Here is a 24,053-nt window from a genome sequence, read left to right as displayed (position 1 = left end):
CCCCAGATAATTTGTACTATGAAGCCCTCTAATGTCTTCAAAAAGTAAAAACATGTCAACTTTATGATGCCAACATAAATTAGACATATTGTATATGTGAATCAATATATAATTTATTTTGAATATCCCTTTTCCTTACAAACAGAGAGTTTCAAAGTTAGAAAAACTGCTACATTTTTCAAATTTTTGTGAAATTTTTCACCAAGAAGTGATGCAAGTAACGACGAAAATGTACCACTATCTTAAAGTAGAATATGTCATGAAAAAACAATCTCGGAATCAGAATGATAATTAACAGCATCCCAGAGTTATTAATGCATAAAGTGACACAGGTCAGGTTTGCAAAAAATTGCTGCGTCCTTAAAGGGGTATTCCATGAAAAAACGTTTTTTTTCATATCAACTGGCTCCAGAAAGTTAAACAGATTTGTTAATTATTTCTATTAAAAAATGTAATCCTTCCAGTACTTATCAGCTGTGATGTTGAGTTGTTCTTTTCTGTATGACAACAGTGCTCTACAGACAGGTCTGTCTGTCACAGGAACTGTCCAGAGTAGCAGCAAATACCCATAGCAAACCTCTCCTGCTCTGAACAGTTCCTGAGACAGAGGTGTCAGCAGAGAGCACTGTTGTCAGACAGAAAAGAACAATTCAACTTCAGCAGCTGATAAGTACTGGAAGCATTCAGATTTTTTTTTTTAGAAGTCATTTACAAATCTGTTTAGCTTTCTGGAGCCAGTTGATATGAAATAAAATGTTTTTTCATAGAATACCCCTTTAAGGTCAAAATAGGCTGCGTCCTTAAGGGTTTAAAATAGTGAAAATGTGAAAAATATGTAAATAGGGTGTACCTTTTCCCTAACTGTCATTACAATGTTTTCACTGTAAATGTATTCTGTGTTGTGAAATGCGGAATTTTGTGTGCCACATTATATTCTGCAAATGTTTCTGCACTTTATTTGTATTTACAAGCAACATGGCACTTGAGAATTTCAGCCTCAGACAAGCATCATGTGGAAAGCCAGTAGCAGGGGCCAGCATTGGGGCCCCTGAGGTAGAAGCTGATTAGGGCCGGGATGGTGAGGTGGGGGGTGCGACGCGGCACGGTGCGGCAGGGGGGGGGGGGAGCAGTGATAGGACTCAGGACCCACGGACAGGCAGGGGGAGAGAAGCGGGTGGCGGCGGCGGTCTATGGGGGGGGGGGGTAAATAGCCGACAACTTATACCGGAATATCGTTATAAGTTATCGGCTATCGGCCCTAACCTCCACAGATTATCGGTATCTGCCCTAAAAAAACTATATCGGTCGATCCCTAACTTCCGGCCCACGCGGTGTGTAATGCTGGTGCAGAGCGTCATGATAAGCTGTGAGAGTAAGAAGTGAAGAGGTGCAGGGCACAACTGCTAGAGTACAGGAGTGAAATGGCATGTGATGTAGGGCAGTGGTTCTCAACCTTTTTGGCGACTGTACCCCTAAAGGCAGAAAGCATGTCCGCGGGTACCCCTTGCGCATAAATTCGCGCTGAACTTACGCACGAGGGGTACCCGCGGACGAAAGGCATGTGCTTACCTTTATATTAATGCGATACTTAATCCCCTTGTGCCATTATTCCCCCCTCCATCTTTATCCCTTGTGCCATTATTCCCCCCCTCCATCTTTATCCCCTTGTGCCATTATTCCCCCCCCATCTTTATCCCCTTGTGCCATTATTCCCCCCTCCCTCTGATCCCCTTTTGCCATTATTCCCCCCCCCCCTCCATCTTAATCACCTGGTCCTGCCAGGCTTTATCATTTTCAGAGCCGCAGCCAGCACAGGACGTGAGGTAAGCCCTCCGGCTATCTCAGCAGTGGATCGACCAACACCACCCCCCCCCCCACCCCCGCGATCACACTGCGGGTGGGTGATCCACCACACTGGACCACTAGGGAGCAGTTAAAAAGGTACCTTTAGATGCTGATATTCTCAAAACTACTTTTACATAGCAGGCAAGCTCCTGCGCCAGACTCGCCTGCACACATACACATTCCCCGGGATCGGTCATCTGATAACTGTAGTCCAATGATATCCCTGATAGTTACACTGGTGTAACTACCAGGGATATTCTGGTAACAAGTTAATAATCTTCATATCGTAGCCGGGGAATGGAGGGGGAGGGAGACACAGATGATTGGCGTGGGTTTAGGGGCATGGGCAGCATTACTATTAAAATTATTAGGGAGGGGAGAGCAGGAGGGAGTAGAAGGGTGGAGGAGAAGGGAGGCACGTAGGGACAGGAACTTGCAGCAAAGCAGCATGGGGGATGATGTCATCTTCCACACCACCATAACCAGGAAGTGCCATGAAATACGGAGCGCCACACCTGGAGAAAGGCTGGACCGATTGGAGCAAAAAGTACATGGCCAGAGAGGTACAGCGATGGGGGACATTTGGGGGGTATACATTTTTAAATCATAGTACTCCTTAAATATCACCATCATGCACCAGTGTTTCTGGTGAGATCCTTGAGGTTTTCTGTTTCTTGCATTTTTATTCTCAATAGCAACTTAGGGTATAGGTGAACCTCCCATTTTACCTCGGACCCTTGTAGCTGTGAGCTGCACACATCATTGCTCTCTTTTTCCATGCACAGATTAGCTTTAGCTTTATTGTAACTCAATGAATTTTTTTTATGGCTTTTTAGTGAGAAATCTCCTACAATAATGAACATGCTGGGAATTTTTTAATTTGTAATGCATTCATTATTCTTTGTGGCTATTTCCTTAAAGAGTACCTCTTATAATGTAACAAGTATGATCTTGTTAAATTTTTATAATCCTCCCAGTTCACTGCCCCCATCATGACAAACCACCCCCTTCCTTTATTTGTATTATTTTTTAGTTTTCTACCATGATATTGCTCTGTATTTTCTGCTCAGTCTCAGTCAGATTCACAGACTGGGAAGGAGCGTTATCCAGCAGGCATGACATCATCTGAAGCCATACAGGGGATAACTTCCTCCCTCACTCTGCTCCACACAGCCCAGAGCAGTTCAGTGTGCGAGATGAGCAATGATTGGCTAAGGCTGCACCCGGACAGAGGTGTCAGCAGAGAGCACTGTGGTCAGACTGAAAAGAACTCCAGAAAGAAATACAACTTCCTATGGTGCATACAGCAGATAATAAGTACTGGAAGGATTAAGATTTTTAAATAGAAGTAATTTTGTACTAAGATCCTGAATCCTTCAATACAGTCAATTCCTGTGAAGTACTTCTGTATTAGAATAAAAAAAATCATATAGTTTCCATGTTATTTCACAGCCAGGAAAATAAGAGGCTCTTTCGGCAAAGTACATTTATAAACACTGCACAGTATTGTACAGATTGACATCCTTTGACGTACTTACGTACTGTCTAACTAAGCACAAGAAGTTCCTGCCCAAAGAGATCTAAAAGATTAGGGAATTTGACTTGTCCATTTGTAATCCAAGTCAATCCAAGTCCCTGATATGTTATGAACTGAATTAGGTTAGGTTCACCTCTGCATTAGAGCTTTCTTTGGTGGTGGTGGGGGGGGGGTGCTTCTGTTAAGATTCCATTTATTTAGCAGGGTCTGACTGGTCATATCCAACTTAGCAAACAGAAACCAGACAGACCACATTAAAGGGGTACACCCATGGAAAACTTTTTTTTTAATCAACTGGTGCCAGAAAGTTAAACAGATTTGTAAATTACTTCTATTAAAAAATCTTAATCCTTCCAGTACTTTTGAGGGGCTTAGTATACTACAGAGGAAATGTTTTCCTTTTTGGATTACTCTTATGTCATGACCACAGTGCTCTCTGCTGACCTCTGCTGTCCATTTTAGGAACTGTCCAGAGCAGCATGATTGCTATGGTTTTTGTTTGTCCTGCTCTGGACAGTTCCTAAAATGGACAGCAGAGGTCAGCAGAGAGCACCGTGGTCGTGACATAAGAGAAATCCAAAAAGAAAAATATTTCCTCTGTAGTATTCAGCAGCTAATAAGTACTGTAAGGATTAATATTTTTTAATAGAAGTAATTTACAAACCTGTTCAACTTTCTGGCACCAGTTGATCTAAAAAAAAAAGTTTTCCACAGGAGTACCCCTTTAAAGCCACTGGGGTCCATTGGTGTCCGTGGTGCAACTAACTGTCTGGCTTCTTGTTTCTGCATTGAACAGAATCTGCCATCGAAGCCCCGAACTGAACAACCGACGTAGATGTTAACCTAGCCTTACAATGCTTATACATTTTGTATTATATAGCTGGCAAATACATTACCAAAGCAGAAAGCCCTTAATATTACTGTACAACACAGCCTTTGTTTATAGGACATAGATATAAGGCTCACTGCATTTGATCACAGATTTCCTTTTAACATACATTTTCTTTTTCTTTTTTTTGTATATACTGTTTCAGGGAAACACTTTCCATTATTATAAAAATGTACTGTATCATTGCTTTCCATAATGTATGTATGTATGAATGAAAAGCATTTTCCTCACTTACCACTCATGGATAAAATCTTGTTTTATATAATACATATTGTATCAGCTTTTTAATTCTAAGTGCTTCCTCACCATTTATACCCATTTCCAATGTTATGAGCTAATGTCTACTGGAACATATATCACAAAGCCTTTAGCCCTATGGAGGGGCACTACAGTGTAGTATGACAGTGGAACAATGTCACCTATTTATTAATATTTCGAATGAACATCTCTGGAGCTCCTTTTATCTTTCTCATCCCGCTCATGGTAGTGTTTGTTTCAAAATGCTTTGAAGCATTACTGCTTCCCAGAAGGTCAGCGTGCTTGACTGCCAGGAGAGACGAGTACATGAGTAGCTGGGTAATGCATGTTATCACGTCTAGCTATTGACTTGTAAGTAGCACTTACAATCCTTGTCCTAGGGAGGTTCAGGATGATGACACTGGTGACCACAAAAGGGAGTCTCAGACAAAAAAGTCCTCTCATTTTTTTTCCAGCTCTTTGTTAAAAATTTCTAAGAAACATAAAATGATTTCAAAGTGTTTTCTTCTGCCTTATGCCACTTAGCACCAGACTCTATTTTAGTTGATAAAGCCTTTTCCTGGCCCAACATGGTTTGCTATGCATCTACGGGGCTTTAAAGAGACAGTTCATCGGCACGATTATAATCAAGAGCTTTATTATGGTCCCACCTTTATAGTGGCACTGTGTCATATTTTTTCTCCTTTTACTTCTGTATTTTTATGCAATTTAATAATGGTAGCAAATAATGGCATTCTGGACTGCTTAATACAGACTACTAAACTATTTGGGGTTCTATGGATTTATTTTCCACTTTACAGGGTTATCTGCTCCAGGCGATCTCTTTTTTGTTGAAAAGGTTTTCTGTAAGATGATTACTGGAAGTCCTAAACAATCAGCTGCAATATGTGAGTGTGAGGGGGGGGGGGGGGGGGGAGAGATCTGGGGGGAGATTTATCAAACCTGTCCAGAGGAAAAGTTGCCCAGTTGCCCATAGCAACCAATCAGATCACTTCTTTCATTTTTAACAAGGCCTCTGCGAAATGAAAGAAGCGATCTGATCGGCTGCTATGGGCAACTGGGCAACTTCTCCTTTGCACAGGTTTTCATAAATCTCCCCCCTGGTGTTCAATTGCTCCACACCACCTCCACTGGGCCAATAAAACATCACATAGTTCCCATTAAAATCAATAGCCTGTCTACCCAATTCAGGGTCTGGGAGCCTTGGCCCCAATCACTGCATGGTGGTCGTGCCTGGTTATTGTGGCTTAGTTCTTGTTTGCTACAATAGGAGTGAAGTTACAGTAATCAGGCATGGCCACTATGAAGTGAATGGAGGCAACTGCTTCTGACTCCCATTCACGGCATAGCAGCCCCACTGAACAGCTGATCGGCAGAGGTGCTTGGTGTTGGCACCCTGACATTCAGCAAATGATGGCCTATCCTGACCATAGACGATCAACCATTTTTTGCCGTGAAAACCTTATTTCCTCATGATGATCCTGACTGTTCTTCAGAGGGCATGACTGAAATATCTGAACTTTCTATAGTTATGGCCCTGTTCTTATTAACTATGTTCTTATTAAAACCTAAACAATTTCACTTTCTATCATTTTCCATTTTTGAATGCACAATGCTGTAATAGTGTGGCACCGCCAAGAGTAATTTCCAACATATTGCCATATTATATATACTATACTTGGTCAACATGGGTACAGAAACTGTATTACAGTCAGCAACAGTATTCCCAATCCTTTCTACCAAATGTATCTAGCAAAAGCTTCTTCCATACATAGAAGTGCTCTGGAATGAACATAGGCTTTTGCTGATCTCCACAGATGCTTTTATCCATTATGCAGTCAGGACAAAATGGAAAGTGAAATGAATTCATTTTTCAACTATATATTTTCTTCTTTTTTTTTTTTTTTCAGCTCAAACAACGAATCGATGAGGCAGGAATTGTGTGTTTTATTGAAGAAAATGCACAAGTACTCAGAGTAGCAGAGGAAATGTCTATTATAGTGAATCATCTAATGCTCAGAATAGATAGCGATGTAATGTACTCAAGGAAATAGTACAATATTGTCCACTTAGTCTCTGGTGCACCAAAATATGTAGGCCACATGCTGGATAGGATTCCTGAAGTTAATCTAAACCTAATACGCTTAATAATAGAGTTTTAAGTTTCAATCTCAGCTCCAGTATTTTGTATGGAGATGAATACAGTGACCCCCCCCCCCCCCCCCCCAGACCTACGATGGCCCCGACATACGATAATTTCAACATGCGATGGCCTCTCAGAGGCAGCATCAACATACGATGCTTTTGTATGTCGGGGCCATCGCATAAACGGCTATCCAGCAGCACAGACTGCTTCAGCTGCCACCGGATAGGCCGTTTACGGTGCCCCGTGAGCTCCGGTGATGTCTCTTACCTGTCCTCGGGGCTCCGGCGCGTCCTCTTCGGGATCCTCTGCATCGTTGGTGCTCTCCGTCGTCATCACGTCGCTGCGCACGCCGTCCCGTCATCCAATAGGAGCGGCGTGCGTTACGACGTGATGGCGGCGACGGAGAGCGAGGATTCCGGGGAAGAAGAGGCCTTGCCGGAGCGTCAGGGACACCCCAGGGACGCGGCGACAGCGATGGACGGTCCGGAGCGGTCCAGTGACGGTCCGGAGCAGCGGGGACAGGGGAGTACAACTTCCTCTAACAGTGGTCTACAACCTGCGGACCTCCAGATGTTGCAAAACTACAACACCCAGCATGCCCGGACAGCCAACGGCTGTCCGGGCATGCTGGGTGTTATAGTTTTGCAACATCTGGAGGTCCGCAGGTTGTAGACCAGTGTCCTATACTTTACATTGCACGGATCCCTCAACATGCGATGGTTTCAACAAACGATGGTCCGTTTGGAACGGATTACCATCGTATGTTGAGGGATCACTGTATCCTACAAATTACATTATTGTTACTGTCTAAGGCTGCTTTCACACTGTGAAATAGTTCCGTTTAGGAACTTCCGCCAGAAGTTCCGTCACTATATCGGCGAAACCCGGCCGTTACAAAACCCCTGGCGGCCGTGACTAAATTGCATTGCAGCCTATGGGGTTTTGTAACTGCCCGTTTGCACCCGCATATGCCTGTAATTCATTACTGACGTTATATAGTGACGGGACATAGTGGCCGAAAAATGACTGCATGTATTTTACTGGTAAAATACTGTAACCCCGGATGAAAGGTGAATAACACAAATGTGAGCCTTATCTTATCACTGCGTTCAGGTGTTCAAACAATCACACATTGGCCCAGATTTATCAAACTGTTTGAGAGAAAAACTGAGAGTGATTTTCCCCCAGCAACCAATCACAGGTCAGCTAACGAGCTGTGGTAAAGTGAAAGTTGAGCTGTGATTGGTTGTTATGGGAAAATCACCCCAGTTTTTCTCTTACAAAGTTTGATAAATCTGGGCCAATGAGTAAATATTTTTCCCTAGTAATAGAGTGTGCATATATAGGTGGGACCAAGCGGACTTGCTGCAAAACGGGACTGTCGGACCCACATGCTCCGCAAAGCTCTTGACCTTTCTTCCTTCTCCCTCCCCACTATTGTACCAAAATCCATGCAACAAAGATGCAACAAATCTTCATTTGATAGCATCAATGGGGTGTGCATATGAACAGAGACTAATGGAAAGTGTACAGTGATCCCTCAACTTACAATGGCCTCAACATACAATAGTTTCAACATACAATGTTTTTTTCTGGACCATTGTAACTTGAAACCAGACTCAACATACAATGTACAGACAGTCCAGATCTGTGAAATGTGTCACAACTGGAGATACTGACCAATCAGAATGGGCATTTTACTGGTAAATCACCTCTATTACTAAAGTGCATAAACTGACCAGCTGTCTGGTAGCGCCCCCTACAGTACAGGGAGGAACTACAAGTTCTGTACTACTCCTCACCTGTGCCAGGGTTAGCTGCTCCTTTGGACACCAAGTAAGGGCGGCTCCATTTAGGACATTGTGTGTACTGTATAGGACCCTGAAGAAGCTCCTGTCCTCTACATGAACCATTGTTTCCCAACCAGGGTGCCTCCAGCTGTTGCAAAACTACAACTCCCAGCATGCCCGGACAGCCAACGGCTGTCCGGGCATGCTGAGAGTTGTAGTTTTGCAACAACTGGAGGCACCCTGGTTGGGAAACACTTACATAGACAGTGGTTTAAAGCTCCCAGCAGATCTTTCTTACTTTTATATGTAAGGACTTGTTTTACTAGTTATCTACTTATTTTTCTTTAAAGGGGTACTCCACCCATAGACATCTTATCCCCTATCCAAAAGATAGGGGATAAGATGTCTGATCGCGGGGTTCTGCCGCTGGGGTACCCCGCAATATAGCATGCAGAACCCACCTGTATCTGCTTCCGGCAGCGCTGGAGGTTCTGGCTCCCAACCACGGGAACGGAAGATCGTGACATCACGACTCCGCCCCCCATGTGACATCACATCCCACCCCCTCAATGCAAGTCTATGGGAGGGGGCTTGACAGCTGCCACGCCCCCTCCCATAGGCTTGCATTGAGGGGGTGGAGCGTGACGTCACACGGGGGCTGAGCCGTGACGTCACAATGCTCCGGCCCGTGATCGACAGTAATCAGACCCGGAGCGAACAGGCTCCGGGGACTGATTTTAACAGGGTGCAGCGTGCAAGATCACGGGGGTCCCCAGCGGCAGGACCCCCGCAATCAGGCATCTTATCCCCTATCCTTTGGATAGGGGATAAGATGTCTAATGTCGGAGTACCCCTCTAATCCTCATTTTTTCCTTAATTTTTTATGACATTTTGGTGGCTTTAGAACCAATCACCAGGTTTCCATAGAGTTATGGTCTCAACATACAATGGTTTCAACATACAAAGGTCGTCCTAGAACCAAATAATATTGTAACTTGAGGGACCCCTGTATTAGGCTGGGTTCACACTACGTTTTGTCCCATACGGGAGCGCATACGGCAGGGGGGAGCTAAAATCTCGCGCTCCCGTATGCCTTCGTATGCGCTCCCGTATGTCATTCATTTCAATGAGCCGGCCGGAGTGAAACGTTCGGTCCGGTCGGCTCATTTTTGCGCCGTATGCGCTTTTACAACCGGACCTAAAACTGTGGTCAACCATGGTTTGAGGTCCGGTTGTAAAAGCGCATACGGCGCAAAAATGAGCCGACCGAACGTTTCACTCCGGCCGGCTCATTGAAATGAATGACATACGGGAGCGCATACGAAGGCATACGGGAGCGCGAGGTTTTAGCTCCTCCCTGCCATATGCGCTCCCGTATTTGAGAAAACATAGTGTGAACCCAGCCTTAGAAGGGTTGTCTAGAAAACTTTTTTACAGTAACTAAACTCATTTTTCCCATTTCTTAAATGTACCACACCCATGCCACTCCAACTGATCTTTACAAAAATAGAATTCACAAAACATAGCTTGATAAGAATGGTCAATGCATTATTCTTTATCATTGTTAGGACACATGCCTGTAATCTGGATAAAATATACACATCTATGTATTTCTGTAGAAAGTGATTCATGACTGGCACGTATGGTAGTAGAAAGGCACTAACAATGTAGCATGCGTCCTTACCTGTAGAGATCTTGGACGAGTCCTTCTTTAAAACGAGAGCACAAGTTTTTTAGAAGCCGCTCATGTTGGCCATAGAGACATATGAGATTGGATGTAGGAATTGGCTTTAGAGATAAACAGGTTATTGCTTCTACCATACTGTACTGATTGATGTGCAACCGGAAATAATCTCCATTCAGTGCTTTGCCAGTTATGATTTCTTGCCCCTAAAATATAATTACAATTATGATTTAAAAAATGCTAAAAACAAAAGGATGAAGTAATGTTGGTAACTAAAAATAAACAATGCTAAACACATCGGGGAATATTTATCAAAGTATTTATGTGTTTTTTTTCACGTAACTTTGGCGCCATGTCTTTTTGCACCAAAGTTTGACACATCTTCTTCACTGTCATTTTTACAACTTTCTCAAAATCACAGGGTCCTGTGTGTGATTTCAACTTTAGTCAGTAATTCATCATTTGCGCCAATCGATCTTTGGCGCAATTTTGGCACAAATCCCATTTTTTGGGGCGCAAATTCCCGCCATGAAATTTTGCACATGGAAAACACACTTAGCAATGTCAGAAAATGTAAAGGCGTCAAAATACATTAAAAAAAAATCTTTTGTGAAAGCAGCGACGCCTCCAGGGCTGCTCAATACTATCCTGCGACATTTGTCTCTGAGGAACCTTCACCCTCTGTAGAGCCAGCATTGGACTTGGCCACACAGGTTCAGGAAAGGTAAGCACTAAAGCAGTGGTCTCCAACCTGCAGACCTCCAGATGTTGCAAAACTACAACTCCCAGCATGCCCGGACAAAAAAAAAACACCCAAGTTGAAAATAAAATCCATTTCACTTGGTGGCTATAAACCCCACAAAAGAAAATAACTCATATCGCTTGCTGATATACTGCAGGAGGGACCCCGAAATGGCTGCTCTACAGGGTAAAATACGCGTCCTCTGTGGTGGTAAGTTCTGTGTAAAAGGCGCTGTGAACGGCTGATTTCAACATTTGAGCCAAAATTACTAACAACTTGCACCAAATGATAAATTTGGTGCATGTCCACGAAAACCAAAGTGAAAAAAAAAAAGGGTAAAAAGAAACTGTCAAAAGGCAAAATTGATAAATACCCCCCATCGTCTTTAATTTAACTTCACACAATAGAGTTTGGTGTGCCCTAATGGTGTTTGGTATTCCTGGATGATGCCCTTGGAGACATTATTTTGAAAAAAGAGAATGTTAAAAACATACCTAAAAATACCCACTTGGGGGAAAAAAGAGCTAACTGCACAACAAATATCCTCAAACATTACAAAATACTGACAGCATTCTTACTGTAATATATACACACTATATTTTACTTACATGATTTGGCTGTACCATCTGAGCTTGTAAAGGAGATGGAATTGCAGGTTTGGCGACATGTAAATAGTAATAACCACCAGGAACCAGACCACCTAATAAGACGGAAAGGAACATATTTTATCGTTACCGAATAATATGGCAATTTTCTTTTATAAATACTGTTTCCATCACTGTCTATAGATGTACTCTACAATACCTCCTGAGATATTCACATGACTACACATTAAATGAAATGCATTCAATGCAGCCTGAAATACCATGTATTAACCTGCAATCCCCAATATACTTTCAGAACCATTACTGCTAATTTTTCATGCTGTAGTGGTCCTAAGCTAAAACAGAGCAGCATAATGGAAATCCTGGAGATCTGTCTGCATAATATTCAGGTGAAGTATTTAATGCAGTGGTTCTTAACCTGGGTTCAATCGAACCCCAGGGGTTCGGTGAGTCAGTGCCGGGGGTTTGGCAGGGGAGGTCGCAACAGGACAGGCAAACCAAGCAATTGCTTGGGGCCCCCGAGCAGAGCCGGTGTTTGCCTGTCCTGTAGCGACGGGGCAATTCCCCCCATCACTATTAACTCCCTGCGGCCCCACGTTAAGTTTAAAAATGCAGGGCCGCCGGGACATAGCGCACGCCGGGACGTCACTGATGTCCCGTGCGTGCGCCCATGGAAACGAAGGCGCCGAGGACCAGAGGATAGAGAAGGAGGAAGACGTGCACTGGCCAGCTTGGTAAGTGACCAGCGGCACGTCATCTTCGGTGCTCCGACCACCGGTCCCGAGACCTACTGCTATAGCCGGAGCGGTGGTCGGAGCACTGAAGTGGGCAGTACACAGGCATACAGCCTCCAGCCATACACTGTATATGGCTGGAGGCTGTATGTCTGTGGGGGAACACTGCCTACATCAGTGGTCTTCAACCTGTGGACTTCCAGATGTTGCAAAACTACAACTCCCAGCTTGCCCGGACAGCCGTTGGCTGTCCGGGCATGCTGGGAGTTGTAGTTCTGCAACATCTGGAGGTCCGCAGGTTGAAGACCACTGGCCTACATAACTGGCCCACTGGAACACTGCCTGCCTAATGTGGGGAACATTGCCTTCCTAATGTGGGGAAACTGTCTGCCTAATGTGGGGGAACACTGTCTGCCTGATGTGGGGGAACACTGCCTGCCTAATGTGGGGAACATTGCCTTCCTAATGTGGGGGAACTGTCTGCCTAATGTGGGGGAACACTGTCTGCCTGATGTGGGGGAACACTTCCTGCCTAATGTGGGGAACATTGCCTTCCTAATGTGGGGGAACTGTCTGCCTAATGTGGGGGAACACTGTCTGCCTAATGTGGGGGAACACTGTCTGCCTGATGTGGGGGAACTCTGTCTGCCTGATGTGGGGGAACTCTGTCTGCCTAATGTGGGGGAACACTGCCTGCCTAATGTGGGGAACATTGCCTTCCTAATGTGGGGAAACTGTCTGCCTAATGTGGGGGAACACTGTCTGCCTGATGTGGGGGAACACTGCCTGCCTAATGTGGGGAACATTGCCTTCCTAATGTGGGGGAACTGTCTGCCTAATGTGGGGGAACACTGTCTGCCTAATGTGGGGGAACACTGTCTGCCTGATGTGGGGGAACTCTGTCTGCCTGATGTGGGGGAACTCTGTCTGCCTAATGTGGGGGAACACTGCCTGCCTAATGTGGGGAACATTGCCTTCCTAATTTGGGGGAACTGTCTGCCTAATGTGGGGGAACTGTCTGCCTAATGTGGGGGAACACTGTCTGCCTGATGTGGGGGAACTCTGTCTGCCTGATGTGGGGGAACTCTGTCTGCCTAATGTGGGGGAACACTGCCTGCCTAATGTGGGGAACATTGCCTTCCTAATGTGGGGGAACTGTCTGCCTAATGTGGGGGAACACTGTCTGCCTAATGTGGGGGAACTGTCTGCCTAATGTGGGGGAACTGTCTGCCTAATGTGGGGGAACACTGTCTGCCTGATGTGGGGGAACTCTGTCTGCCTGATGTGGGGGAACTCTGTCTGCCTAATGTGGGGGAACACTGCCTGCCTAATGTGGGGGAACACTGCCTGCCTAATGTGGGGGAACACTGCCTGCCTAATGTGGGGGAACACTGCCTGCCTAATGTGGGGGAAGACTGCCAGCCTAATGTGGGGGAACTCTGTCTGCCTAATGTGGGGGAACTCTGTCTGCCTAATGTGGGGGAACACTGCCAACCTAATGTGGGGGAACACTGCCAACCTAATGTGGGGGAACACTGCCTGCCTTATGTGGGGGAACACTGCCTGCCTAATGTGGGGGAATTCTGTCTGCCTAATGTGGGGGAACACTGCCTGCCTAATGTGGGGGAACACTGCCTGCCTAATGTGGGGGAACACTGTCTGCCTAATGTGGGGGAACACTGCCATTGTTGCGAAAAGGACATGAGAGGCACTTGCCAAGGTAAAGCCGCGCATTTCTGAACTGGTCTCCGAAAGACAACAGCAGAAATCACACGGATTTGCAGTAAATATTCATTATGTTTTTGTTTTTGTGTGAAAATCATGTTTTCATGGTTTTGTTCTTTGTTCTTAATGGTTTTGTTCATTTTGTGCACCTATGTATAAATATATACTTAAATATATACCTCCTATGTTTTGAATTTGAAAAAATCATATTTTATTTTTCCAATTAAGAAGAGTTCAGTGAATGCGCATATGAAACTGGTGGGGTTCAGTACCTCCAACAAGGTTAAGAATCACTAATTTAATGTGACTATATGGTACAGGTGACAGATTGCTATAACAGTTTTCTTAGGCATTTAAACTCCAGATGCCTTCCGTACCCAAGCTAAAGGTTGTTCTTACAGAAAAGACTATTCGAGAAGAACAGTGAAATAATAATATTTTAGAAAGCTGCAGACAATTGAATTCCCTTGTATATATTAGTTTGCAACACTATAACAGTTACACTATGGCAGATATTGAAGCTTCCATATTAGAGCCTTCAGCCTTAGAGACAAATTTCCGAAAGGGCATGGGCACAAGTCTACAACACTAGGCTGCTGCTATCCAGGGTCAAGGAAAGATTATGAATAATGTGGATGGACAGGTATTTATAATGTAGGTCTATGGCACTGATGAAAGAATATATCGCTGATTACTCAGTACTACCGTAGTAAATAAGTAGTGACTATGGTGTCTAAGTCTAAAATATCTTTGTATGTTGTAGCATTAACATTACCTGTTGCCAAAAAGGGGCCAAACCAAAACCCTGAAAAAAAAACCCATATCATAATCCCTTCTTTTACAGTAAACATTATGTATTCTGGAAGGTAGGCATCTGTCAAACCAAAAGTCATCCATCAGATGACCAAATAATGAAATATGATTTATCACTCTACAGAGCATGTTTTGGCCACTCCAGATGCTTTGGCATTGCGCATGGTGATCTAAGGCTTCTATACAGCTGCTCAACTATGGAAAACCAATTTATGAGGCTCCTGACACATAGTCCATGTGCTGAAAGTAGCATGTAACAGATCTGCATGAAAAACTTCTGACACTTGTGGAAATACCCTAATAAGTGTATGCGGCCTGACTGCCTAGGGCAGCATGAGTTGTGGATACGGCCCTGATGACAGTGCCATATTACTTGAGATGCTTGGTATTTACTAATACTAATGTTTTTCTATAAATATTGCATAGGTTGATATAATGTATTTATTTCCAATGGGTGTGGCTAAAACACCACTTAATAATTAGGAGGGGGTCCACATACTTTTGGCTCTTTGTTGTATAATATAGTTATCTGCATGATATTCAAAAGGCAAATTAATTGTAATAAGGCAATGTAATATCTAAAAAAAAAACACCTTGAATGGTAGGTCCTTTATAGATTGGGATGAGTCTGTCACACTCTTGCAATGGTTCACTCATAGGTTCAAGTGTTGGGTCGAAAAGAGGAAGCATGGCAGCAGCCAGCTGAACGCCTATCTCCTTGGAGCTGAAGTTGCTGTGAGACCACTCATTCACATAATATTTACTGGAGTACTTTGTCAGTGGTCCGGCTGCTCTTATGGAAGAATCATTTGTGTGAAATGTTGTATCAATAACCAGCCTTCCATCATATACCAGACAGGCACTGTTCATTGCTTTGAAGGCATCATAGTCCACTTTCTTGTCAAAGAAATTGAAGAATGCCTACAAGACAAAAGAAGATGAGAAAACAGAATTTTTTCCGTAAAACATTGCTCATGCTGTAGGTGGTCTTTAGTTAACATACACTTCATGCAAACCCTTTAAAGAGGACCAGTCAGAACTCCAGGCAAGGCTGTTTTAGTAAACATCTTTTCTCAGAATGTTGTTTTGCCATTTCTGTGTTACTACTCCTTATTAATTATGAATAAATTGACAACAGGGAGCATATTATTTATTAAAAATATAAAAAAAATTATTGGCTGAGCTGGTGTGTGACATCAAATTCCCAAACCTGGAAATGCCGGACAGCAGGGATTGGAGATCTGTCATACCAGCAGTGGCATGAGAGTGAGGAAGGTAAGTGTTTGATATTTTTATTTCCCCCCCCCCCCCCATAAGAATATATATAAGACATGTTGCCCACACTACCCTTTTGAGGCCCTTTTACAGCAGGCTCCTAATCGGCCAAATGAGAATTCATAGGCTCTATCTTAATAACTGACTTGTTTATAGGAGCCAGTGATTTACTCTAGAACCCATCTCCTGCAGTAAGACTAAGGGCTTCTCCCGAATTGTTTTAGTAATTGGTGAAGTCTGAACACCCAAATCCCCACTGTTATCCACACATGTCTTGCTAAATGACAGTGACGCGTTAACTTATAGATATGTACATATATTTGATTTTATTTCTCATTACAGTACAGTTCTTGCTCTTTGTACTCACAGTGCATGAGAGTTTAAGTGGTTTTGAATCAGTAGTGAATGATGCACAATATATCGGGTCTGGATCGGCACCATCATTCCACTGCGCCAGCTTACAGTTGTAGTAGGTTGTAACCCCGGCTGACAATAAGCCTTTGTGCACAGCTTCCTCTATGGCATAATTGTTAAAGCAAGTGACATTTGATGTAAGAGGAGGCTGTACAAAATGAATTCGGGACCCGCAAATTCCCAGTGACATGAAGGTAGCAACTGTGGTGTAACTATCAAGCGTGTTCCCATATACAATCAGGTTTCCTAAAATAAAAGAAAAAAAAAACAAAACAAAGAACAACATTACAGAATAGAAAAAAAGACCTTATTGGTGTAACAGATTTTATATGATACAGATTTGCTCTCGGTGACCCTATTATTTATTGGATGCTAGAGGCAAGCAGCGTTGCCTGGCAACTCCAAAGTAGAAAATCTACAGAGGAATCCGAACAAAACATCCCACAAAAGTAGAGTGTGCTTAGCTCAAATGAATAGCAATTGGCAATTTCAGAACTAATAAGAACTATCTTGGTTAAAAAGAACATAGATTTCCATGGATTGTGCAGAAAAAAATATCATTTTAATAGGTTTGCTTGCATCTCTTTATGAGCACAAAAAAACAAGTGTGTACTGATTACAATGAGGGTCGTGAAATAGCCCTAGCGCGCCATTTGGATTCGATTCGATTGGCATTGAACATGAATTAACCATAAATTAGTGATTGTGTGCCCATAATGTCATGCCACTCCTTTACTGCTTCTATTATTCTCTCCTGGTAAAAACATGTAGATAGTAAAGACCAGAAGGAAGAAAGGATAATAAAAAAAAAAAATCAGAGCCATGTTCTGAAGATGTCATATATGGATGGCTTACGTGTAAGTAGTCATTAAAATACTTTTCCATTTGACATCTTTCACTGTATTTTCCTGACACTGTTGCTAGTTCAAGATGTACAAAATGGCCCTTTAGCAATCAAATATATATATATATATATATATATATATATATATATAATGAGTCCATCACATGGGAGTCTGCAGAAATGGGGGGCATCATTTTAATGGGGAACTCCGCTACTTTAACACTTATCCCCTATAAGCAAGATATGGGATAACTGTCTCATTGCAGGGGTGCCAACTGCCCTGCGTTCTCCAGAATGGGGCCCCATCTCTCCATGTGCAGGGAGCAACATGTCAGCACACACTTCATGCATTTTCAATGGGAGAGCCTGAGATACATAAGCAATGTACTCGTGCATCAATGGCACTCCCATAGATAAACAAAATAGATACTGTAGATAGATATAGGGTAGGTAGGTAGGTAAGTAGAAAGATGGATAGATAGATACTGTAGATACTGTTGACAGATCCTTGCTCCCTGCCTGTACGAGGAGGTAGGAGTGGGGAGAGCAGCTCTGGCACCCTCTGGACTAGAAATTCCAATGTTTTGTGACTTAATCAGTTAGTGTGCACACACACACAAAATATGTTCCCCTAAGTCTCCAGATCAGCTCACCCTCAGGCACCTGCAACATGGAGGACATTAAAGAGTCGTACTGAGCAGTGTAAGTGGTAAATCAAGCACTGGGGGAAAATTTCTTATATTCACTATACTAATAATTAATGCAAAAGTTTAATGCTGTTGGTATAGCAATTCTTCTGGTTTTCCCCACAGGCTTCTTTATAGAAATTGGAAAAATCTGAAAAGAATTACTAAATAACAAAATAAATAGTGGCACATTTTTTTAATGCTATTAAAAATGCATAAAAATATATATATATATTTTTTTTTTAAAGAAACATTAAACCCTGAAAATATAGTGTGTGTGTGTGTGTGTGTGTGAGAGAGAGAGAGAGTGTGTGAAGAAGGCCTCAGTCCTATACCATGAGAGGGACCATGTCTGCCAATGGCCATTTAGTGTTACCAGCCATTCAGATCAATATGCCATAGATAATAATAATAATAAATCTGCTGCCAAAACTGGATCTTGGCCACGTCTGTAGTTATGCCAAGACATTTAGTATTACATTACACAGACCATTTAAAAGTTTAGTCTCACAAGCTATTTGTCTCAGATATCAGTCATGGCTGTGGCTTATAAAGATGAATGGTGCAGCTCAGTATACAAGGGAGAATAGTTCTACTATATGTCATGCTTACTATGTAGTTTCCTCTTTTATCCAGAGTATGGGATTCTTTAGGACACTCAGCTTGGGGAGGAATGAAAATTCAGAGACCACCCAGATGACTAAATACTATTATTAATGCCATATCCACAGTATAATTAGGCAGCTGTGAAATGAGTGGTAAACAGGATCTAATATTATAATAAGTGGGACATATTTAGGAAAGCGCTTTCCTCCTAATATTGGCAGGCTTCCTGACAGCTGAAGACAAAAAGATTATTAACATTTGTAATCTCAACATCTAGATAAAAATTACAGGTGTCACAAAGCATGCTGGAGAATGGCTTAATAAAAACACATTTTATTACAGCCAGCAATCTGCATCCTAAGCAGTTAACCAATGTGGAGCTGTGGAAAATTACTAGGCAGCTACTAATTAGAAAAATGGCCCCGATTTAATGTAATGAAGTCTACCTTTCCCTTTTTAAATAGGGATTATGGCAATTTTACTCTTAAAACTATTAAAGGGGTATTCCAGGAAAAAACTTTTTTTTGTATATCAACTGGCTCCAGAAAGTTAAACAGATTTGTAAATTACTTCTATTAAAAAATCTTAATCCTTTCAGTACTTATGAGCTTCTGAAGTTAAGGTTGTTCTTTTCTGTCTAAGAGCTCTCTGATGACACGTGTCTCGGGAACCGCCCAGTTTAGAAGAGGTTTGCTATGGGGATTTGCTTCTAAACTGGACGTTTCCTGAGACACGTGTCATCAGAGAGCACGTAGACAGAAAAGAACAACCTTAACTTCAGAAGCTCATAAGTACTGAAAGGATTAAGATTTTTTAATAGAAGTCATTTACAAATCTGTTTAACTTTCTGGAGCCAGTTGATATATATAAAAAAGTTTTTTCCTGGATAACCCCTTTAAATATTTCTTGTAAACATTCTGTACATTATGTGGTTACATTTATATTGTCTTGTCCATTAACATAGAAACATAGAATGTGTCGGCAGATAAGAACCATTTGGCCCATCTAGTCTGCCCAATAATCTGAATCCTATCAATTGTCCCTTATCCTATCTTATATGAAGGATAGCCTTATGCTTATCCCATGCATGTTTAAACTCCTTCACTGTATTTGCAGCGACCACTTCTGCAGGAAGGCTATTCCATGCATCCACTACTCTCTCAGTAAAGTAATACTTCCTAATATTACTGCAGAAACCTTTGCCCCTCTAATTTAAAACTATGCCCTCTTGTGGTAGTTTTTCTTCTTTTAAATCTCCTCTCCTCCTTTACCGTGTTGATTCCCTTTAAGTATTTAAAAGTCTCTATCATATCCCCTCTGTCTCTTCTTTCTTCCAAGCTATACATGTTAAGGTCCTTTAACCTTTCCTGGTAAGTTTTATCCTGCAATCCATGTACTAGTTTAGTAGCTATTCCTTGAACTCTCTCTAGAGAATCTATATCCTTCTGGAGATACGGCCTCCAGTACTGTGCACAATACTCCAAATGAGGTCTCACCAGTGTTCTGTACAGAGGCATGAGCATTTCTCTCTTTCTACTGCTTATACCTCTCCCTATACATCCAAGCATTCTTCTAGCATTTCCTGCTGCTCTATTACATTGTCTTCCTACCATTAAGTCTTCTGAAATAATTACTCACAAATCCCTTTCCTCAGATACTGAGGTCAGGACTGTGTCAAATAATCTATATTCTGCCTGAGGGTTTTTACGCCCCAGGTGCATTATCTTGCACTTATCCACATAAAATTTCAGTTGCCAGAGTTGTGACCATTCTTCTAGTTTTCCTAAATCATTTTCCATTTGGTGCATCCCTCCAGGAACATCCACCCTGTTACATATCTTTGTGTCATCAGCAAAAAGACATACCTCACCATTGAGACCTTCTGTAATATCACTAATGAAGATATTAAACAATATTGGTCCCAGTACAGATCCCTGAGGTCCCCACTGGTGACAAGACCTTGCTCTGAATATTCTCCATTGACTACAACCCTCTGTTGTCTGTTACTCAGCCACTGCCTAATCCACTCAACAATATTGGAGTCCAAGTTCAATGACTGTAGTTTATTGATAAGTCTTCTATGTGGGACAGTGTCAAAAGCCTTACTAAAATCTAGATACGTGATGTCTACTGCCCCTCCGCCATCTATTATTTTAGTCACCCAGTCAAAAAAATCAATAAGATTTGTTTGACATGATCTCCCTGAAGTAAACCCATGTTGTTTTTCATCTTGCAATCCATGGGATTTTAGATGTTCCACAATCCTATACTTTAGTAGGGTTTCCATTAATTTCCCCACTATTGATGTCAGACTTACTATAGATAAAGCAAATCCTTACATATAAAAGTAAGAAAGATCTGTTGGGAGCTGTAAATCACTGTCTATGTCAGTGTTTCCCAAGCAGGGAGCCTCCAGCTGTTGCAAAACTACAACTCCCAGCATGCCCGGACAGCCAAAGGCTGTCCGGGCATGATGGGAGTCGTAGTTTTGCAACAGCTGGGGGCACCCTGCTTGGGAAACACTGGTCTATGTAGAGGACAGGAGCTTCTTCAGGGTCCTGTACAATACACGCAATGTCCTAAAAAAGTAACATGGAGTCGCCCTCACCTGGTGTCCAAAGGAGCAGGTAACCCTGGTACAGGTAAAGTGTACAGAACATGTAATACCTCCCTGTACTGTAGGGGGCGCTACCAGACACCAGTCAGTGCATACGCTTCAGGAATACAGGTGTTTTACCAGTGAATGCCCATTCTGATTGGTCGGTTCTTCCGGCCATTGACACGTTTCAAGATCTGGACTGTCTGTACATTGTATGCTGAGTCTGGTTTCAACTTACAATGGTCCAGAAAAGACCATTGTATGTTGAAACTATTGTATGTTGAGGCCATTGTAAGTTGAAGGATCACTGTATATATATATTATTATAGTGTATGTATATATTATTATAGTGTTGGCCAAACCTGACAATTTTGGTGGGACAGGCCGATCATCTAATGTTTGGGGGGGGGGGGGGGGACAAATCCTGAGGACTGCCCATCAATAAATTTATCCCGGAAAACCTCTGTGTAAAAAAAAAGTTAAGCTATAGTAACTTATAAGAGACAAGTCAATACAAGGTCTGAGTAATGTAAAAAAAAAAACACAAATGACTATTAAGGAATACAGATGGTTAAAAACTAGGATACCAGCCATGAAAATAGTGGATGGAAGACCGAGACAGAGATTATAGGTAAGGAAGGAGAAGAAAATTACGGTAAATAGGATGAGAATTAAGGTAGAACAATGCATAAAAACAGGATGAGAACAAAAGTGGAGAGATATATAAGATGTTATATTAATACAAGAAATGATGAAGTAGTAGGAGGCAGTGGACGTGAATAGGAGGTGTTAAAATAAGGGGTTGGGAGGCCAAGCAACTGGGAACACAGAGAAGAAAGCAATGAATGGCAAAACATAGAAGGCAGATACATTCTAATGGCAGCCGTAGATGACCTAATACTGCTCCTCATCACATTGTAGGATCAAGACAAAAGTGTATGATCAGAATATGCAAACTATGTTTCAAAGGTTTTCATAACAAAGGCAAGCAAAATATGTGCCCGTTAATTAAGAGTGCTCAAGTGCCCTGATAATGAATAACCAATATGGAAAGTGTCAGCGTGCCTGGAACCAATCCAAAGAATACACATTCATTACCGTCAGTCATGGCAGGAATGTGCAGATATTGACACATTGACAATTCTCCGAGGCATTACAAAGCGTGCACCTTTTTATGCATTGTATGTACTAAAAGCCCAAATCCTGGAGTAAGATAAAAGGTACAAATCGTAAATTCACATGAATGCGGCTGTGAAAATTGTTACACAAGCCTCCTAATCTAATAACCGAGCAAAGGCAAATGAATAAATCAATCTTGCTAGTTCTTGACTTGCGGCTCAAATTGATTTCTGAATCTTTAACCATTACTAGAAGTAAATCATATAAGCAAATTGGAATCACAGAATGAAATCTCAAATTCAACCAAAACTTTTATGAAATAAGGTTATCAAATGTGGCAAGAATGTATCTCTACTAGTAAAATAAGACTTAAAGAGGTTATTCAGGGATAGATAACAGAAACCTCAGGTTGTGTGAGGTATCACATCTTGGCTTCATTCAATTTAATTCAATGGAACTGAGCTGCAATACCACACACAACCTGAGAACAGGTGTGGAGCTGCTTAAAAATCAGTTCTGGTTTTCTCATTCCTGGATAAACCATTTAAGGTCAATGGGGTTAAAAAATTAAAATAAAATAAAAAATAACTAAAGATGTGTATTTTTCTATACAATAAGTATGTTCAGATATTTTTCAGCCTAAAAAAAAAGTAGTGTAAAAAAAGAAAGACTGACCAAAAACATGTGAAAATATTATTTCAGCTGCTTTGTGTTCATGATTTTTTTCAGCCATTTTTGAGACTTTAATCACTAGCTTTATGGCTAAAAACTGCCCAAAGTACAGTAAGTGATAAAAAAAACAAATTCACCCATAAATTTCAGATTGCAGCAAAACAGGCAGATATTTAAATGATTACAAGTGTGCCTTCCTCGTTGCCCTATAAAAAGGCTCTCAGAGGCTACTTTTGGGTATTGTGCCTCTTGGTGAGGGATCATTACTTGCTAGACACACTCACAGGCTAAATTCACAATGTGAAAAAATATAGGTGTAATTTATTGGCAGAAACAGATGAGTTTTCATTTACAGACAAAAATACAGCTAAAAATATGTCTCCGGGAAAAAAATTATAATAATAATAATAATAATAATAATAAAAAAAAATATATATATATATACACAGACATATTTGATAGGCAGTGTGAACATACCTATAAACATTTTTTAATTTTAACAAAATATGGAACAAAAAATGGATATAACACGGAAGCAAGAACTAAGCAAATTGTAATAAAAATTTCCATGAAAGGCTTCCTTATTTAAATGTATTTTCCTACAGAAGTGTGAATGATGCCTTACACACAGGCTTGAGCCCCCTCCTCGCTGTCTTCAGTTAGAAGAGGAGCATTTTAGAGACTGAGCCGTTCTCTTAACATTACGGAGAGCCTGCAGGCAGGGAAAGGAAAATTACAGGCGGCTGGAAAGTGAAATAGATGCCACTTCTCCTAATAAACTATTATGTGCTCCCATATTCTACTGATTTATGGCAAGAAAACGTAATGACATTTACTTTTTAAAGTGAAAACTCCTGGAAAAAGTGAAATGAAGACTATGCTCCTTTCCATTCCCAGGGGCTCCACATTTCTCCAAAGTTTCCCCTATGAGAAATACTTCACCTCCTATATTAGATCTCAGCTAAAACCGACGGACATGGCAGGGAAATTATATATATATATATATATATATATATATATATATATATATATTGTATGTTTATTTATTTATTTTGTTTTTGCAAATGAAA

The 24,053-nt window shown here is 41.8% G+C and overlaps 1 protein-coding gene across 3 annotated transcripts in view; it reads right to left on the bottom strand.

The window, feature by feature from the left end:
- CFAP61 (cilia and flagella associated protein 61) overlaps positions 1–24,053 on the bottom strand; it is a 337,213-nt gene that overhangs the window by 106,548 nt on the left and 206,612 nt on the right. For all 3 annotated transcript variants that reach the window (XM_056567635.1, XM_056567636.1, XM_056567638.1), the window contains 4 exons: positions 16,411–16,703; positions 15,362–15,689; positions 11,500–11,591; positions 10,150–10,355 (listed from right to left, as the gene is read on the bottom strand). In XM_056567635.1, the coding sequence (XP_056423610.1) occupies positions 10,150–10,355; positions 11,500–11,591; positions 15,362–15,689; positions 16,411–16,703 (919 nt within the window). The remainder of the gene's footprint in view (positions 1–10,149; positions 10,356–11,499; positions 11,592–15,361; positions 15,690–16,410; positions 16,704–24,053) is intronic.

This window comes from Hyla sarda, chromosome 3, assembly GCF_029499605.1.
Source record: "Hyla sarda isolate aHylSar1 chromosome 3, aHylSar1.hap1, whole genome shotgun sequence".
Classification (NCBI taxonomy): domain Eukaryota; kingdom Metazoa; phylum Chordata; class Amphibia; order Anura; family Hylidae; genus Hyla; species Hyla sarda.
Note: the sequence above shows the minus strand (reverse complement) of the source record. Positions and strands in the feature narration are given on the sequence as shown.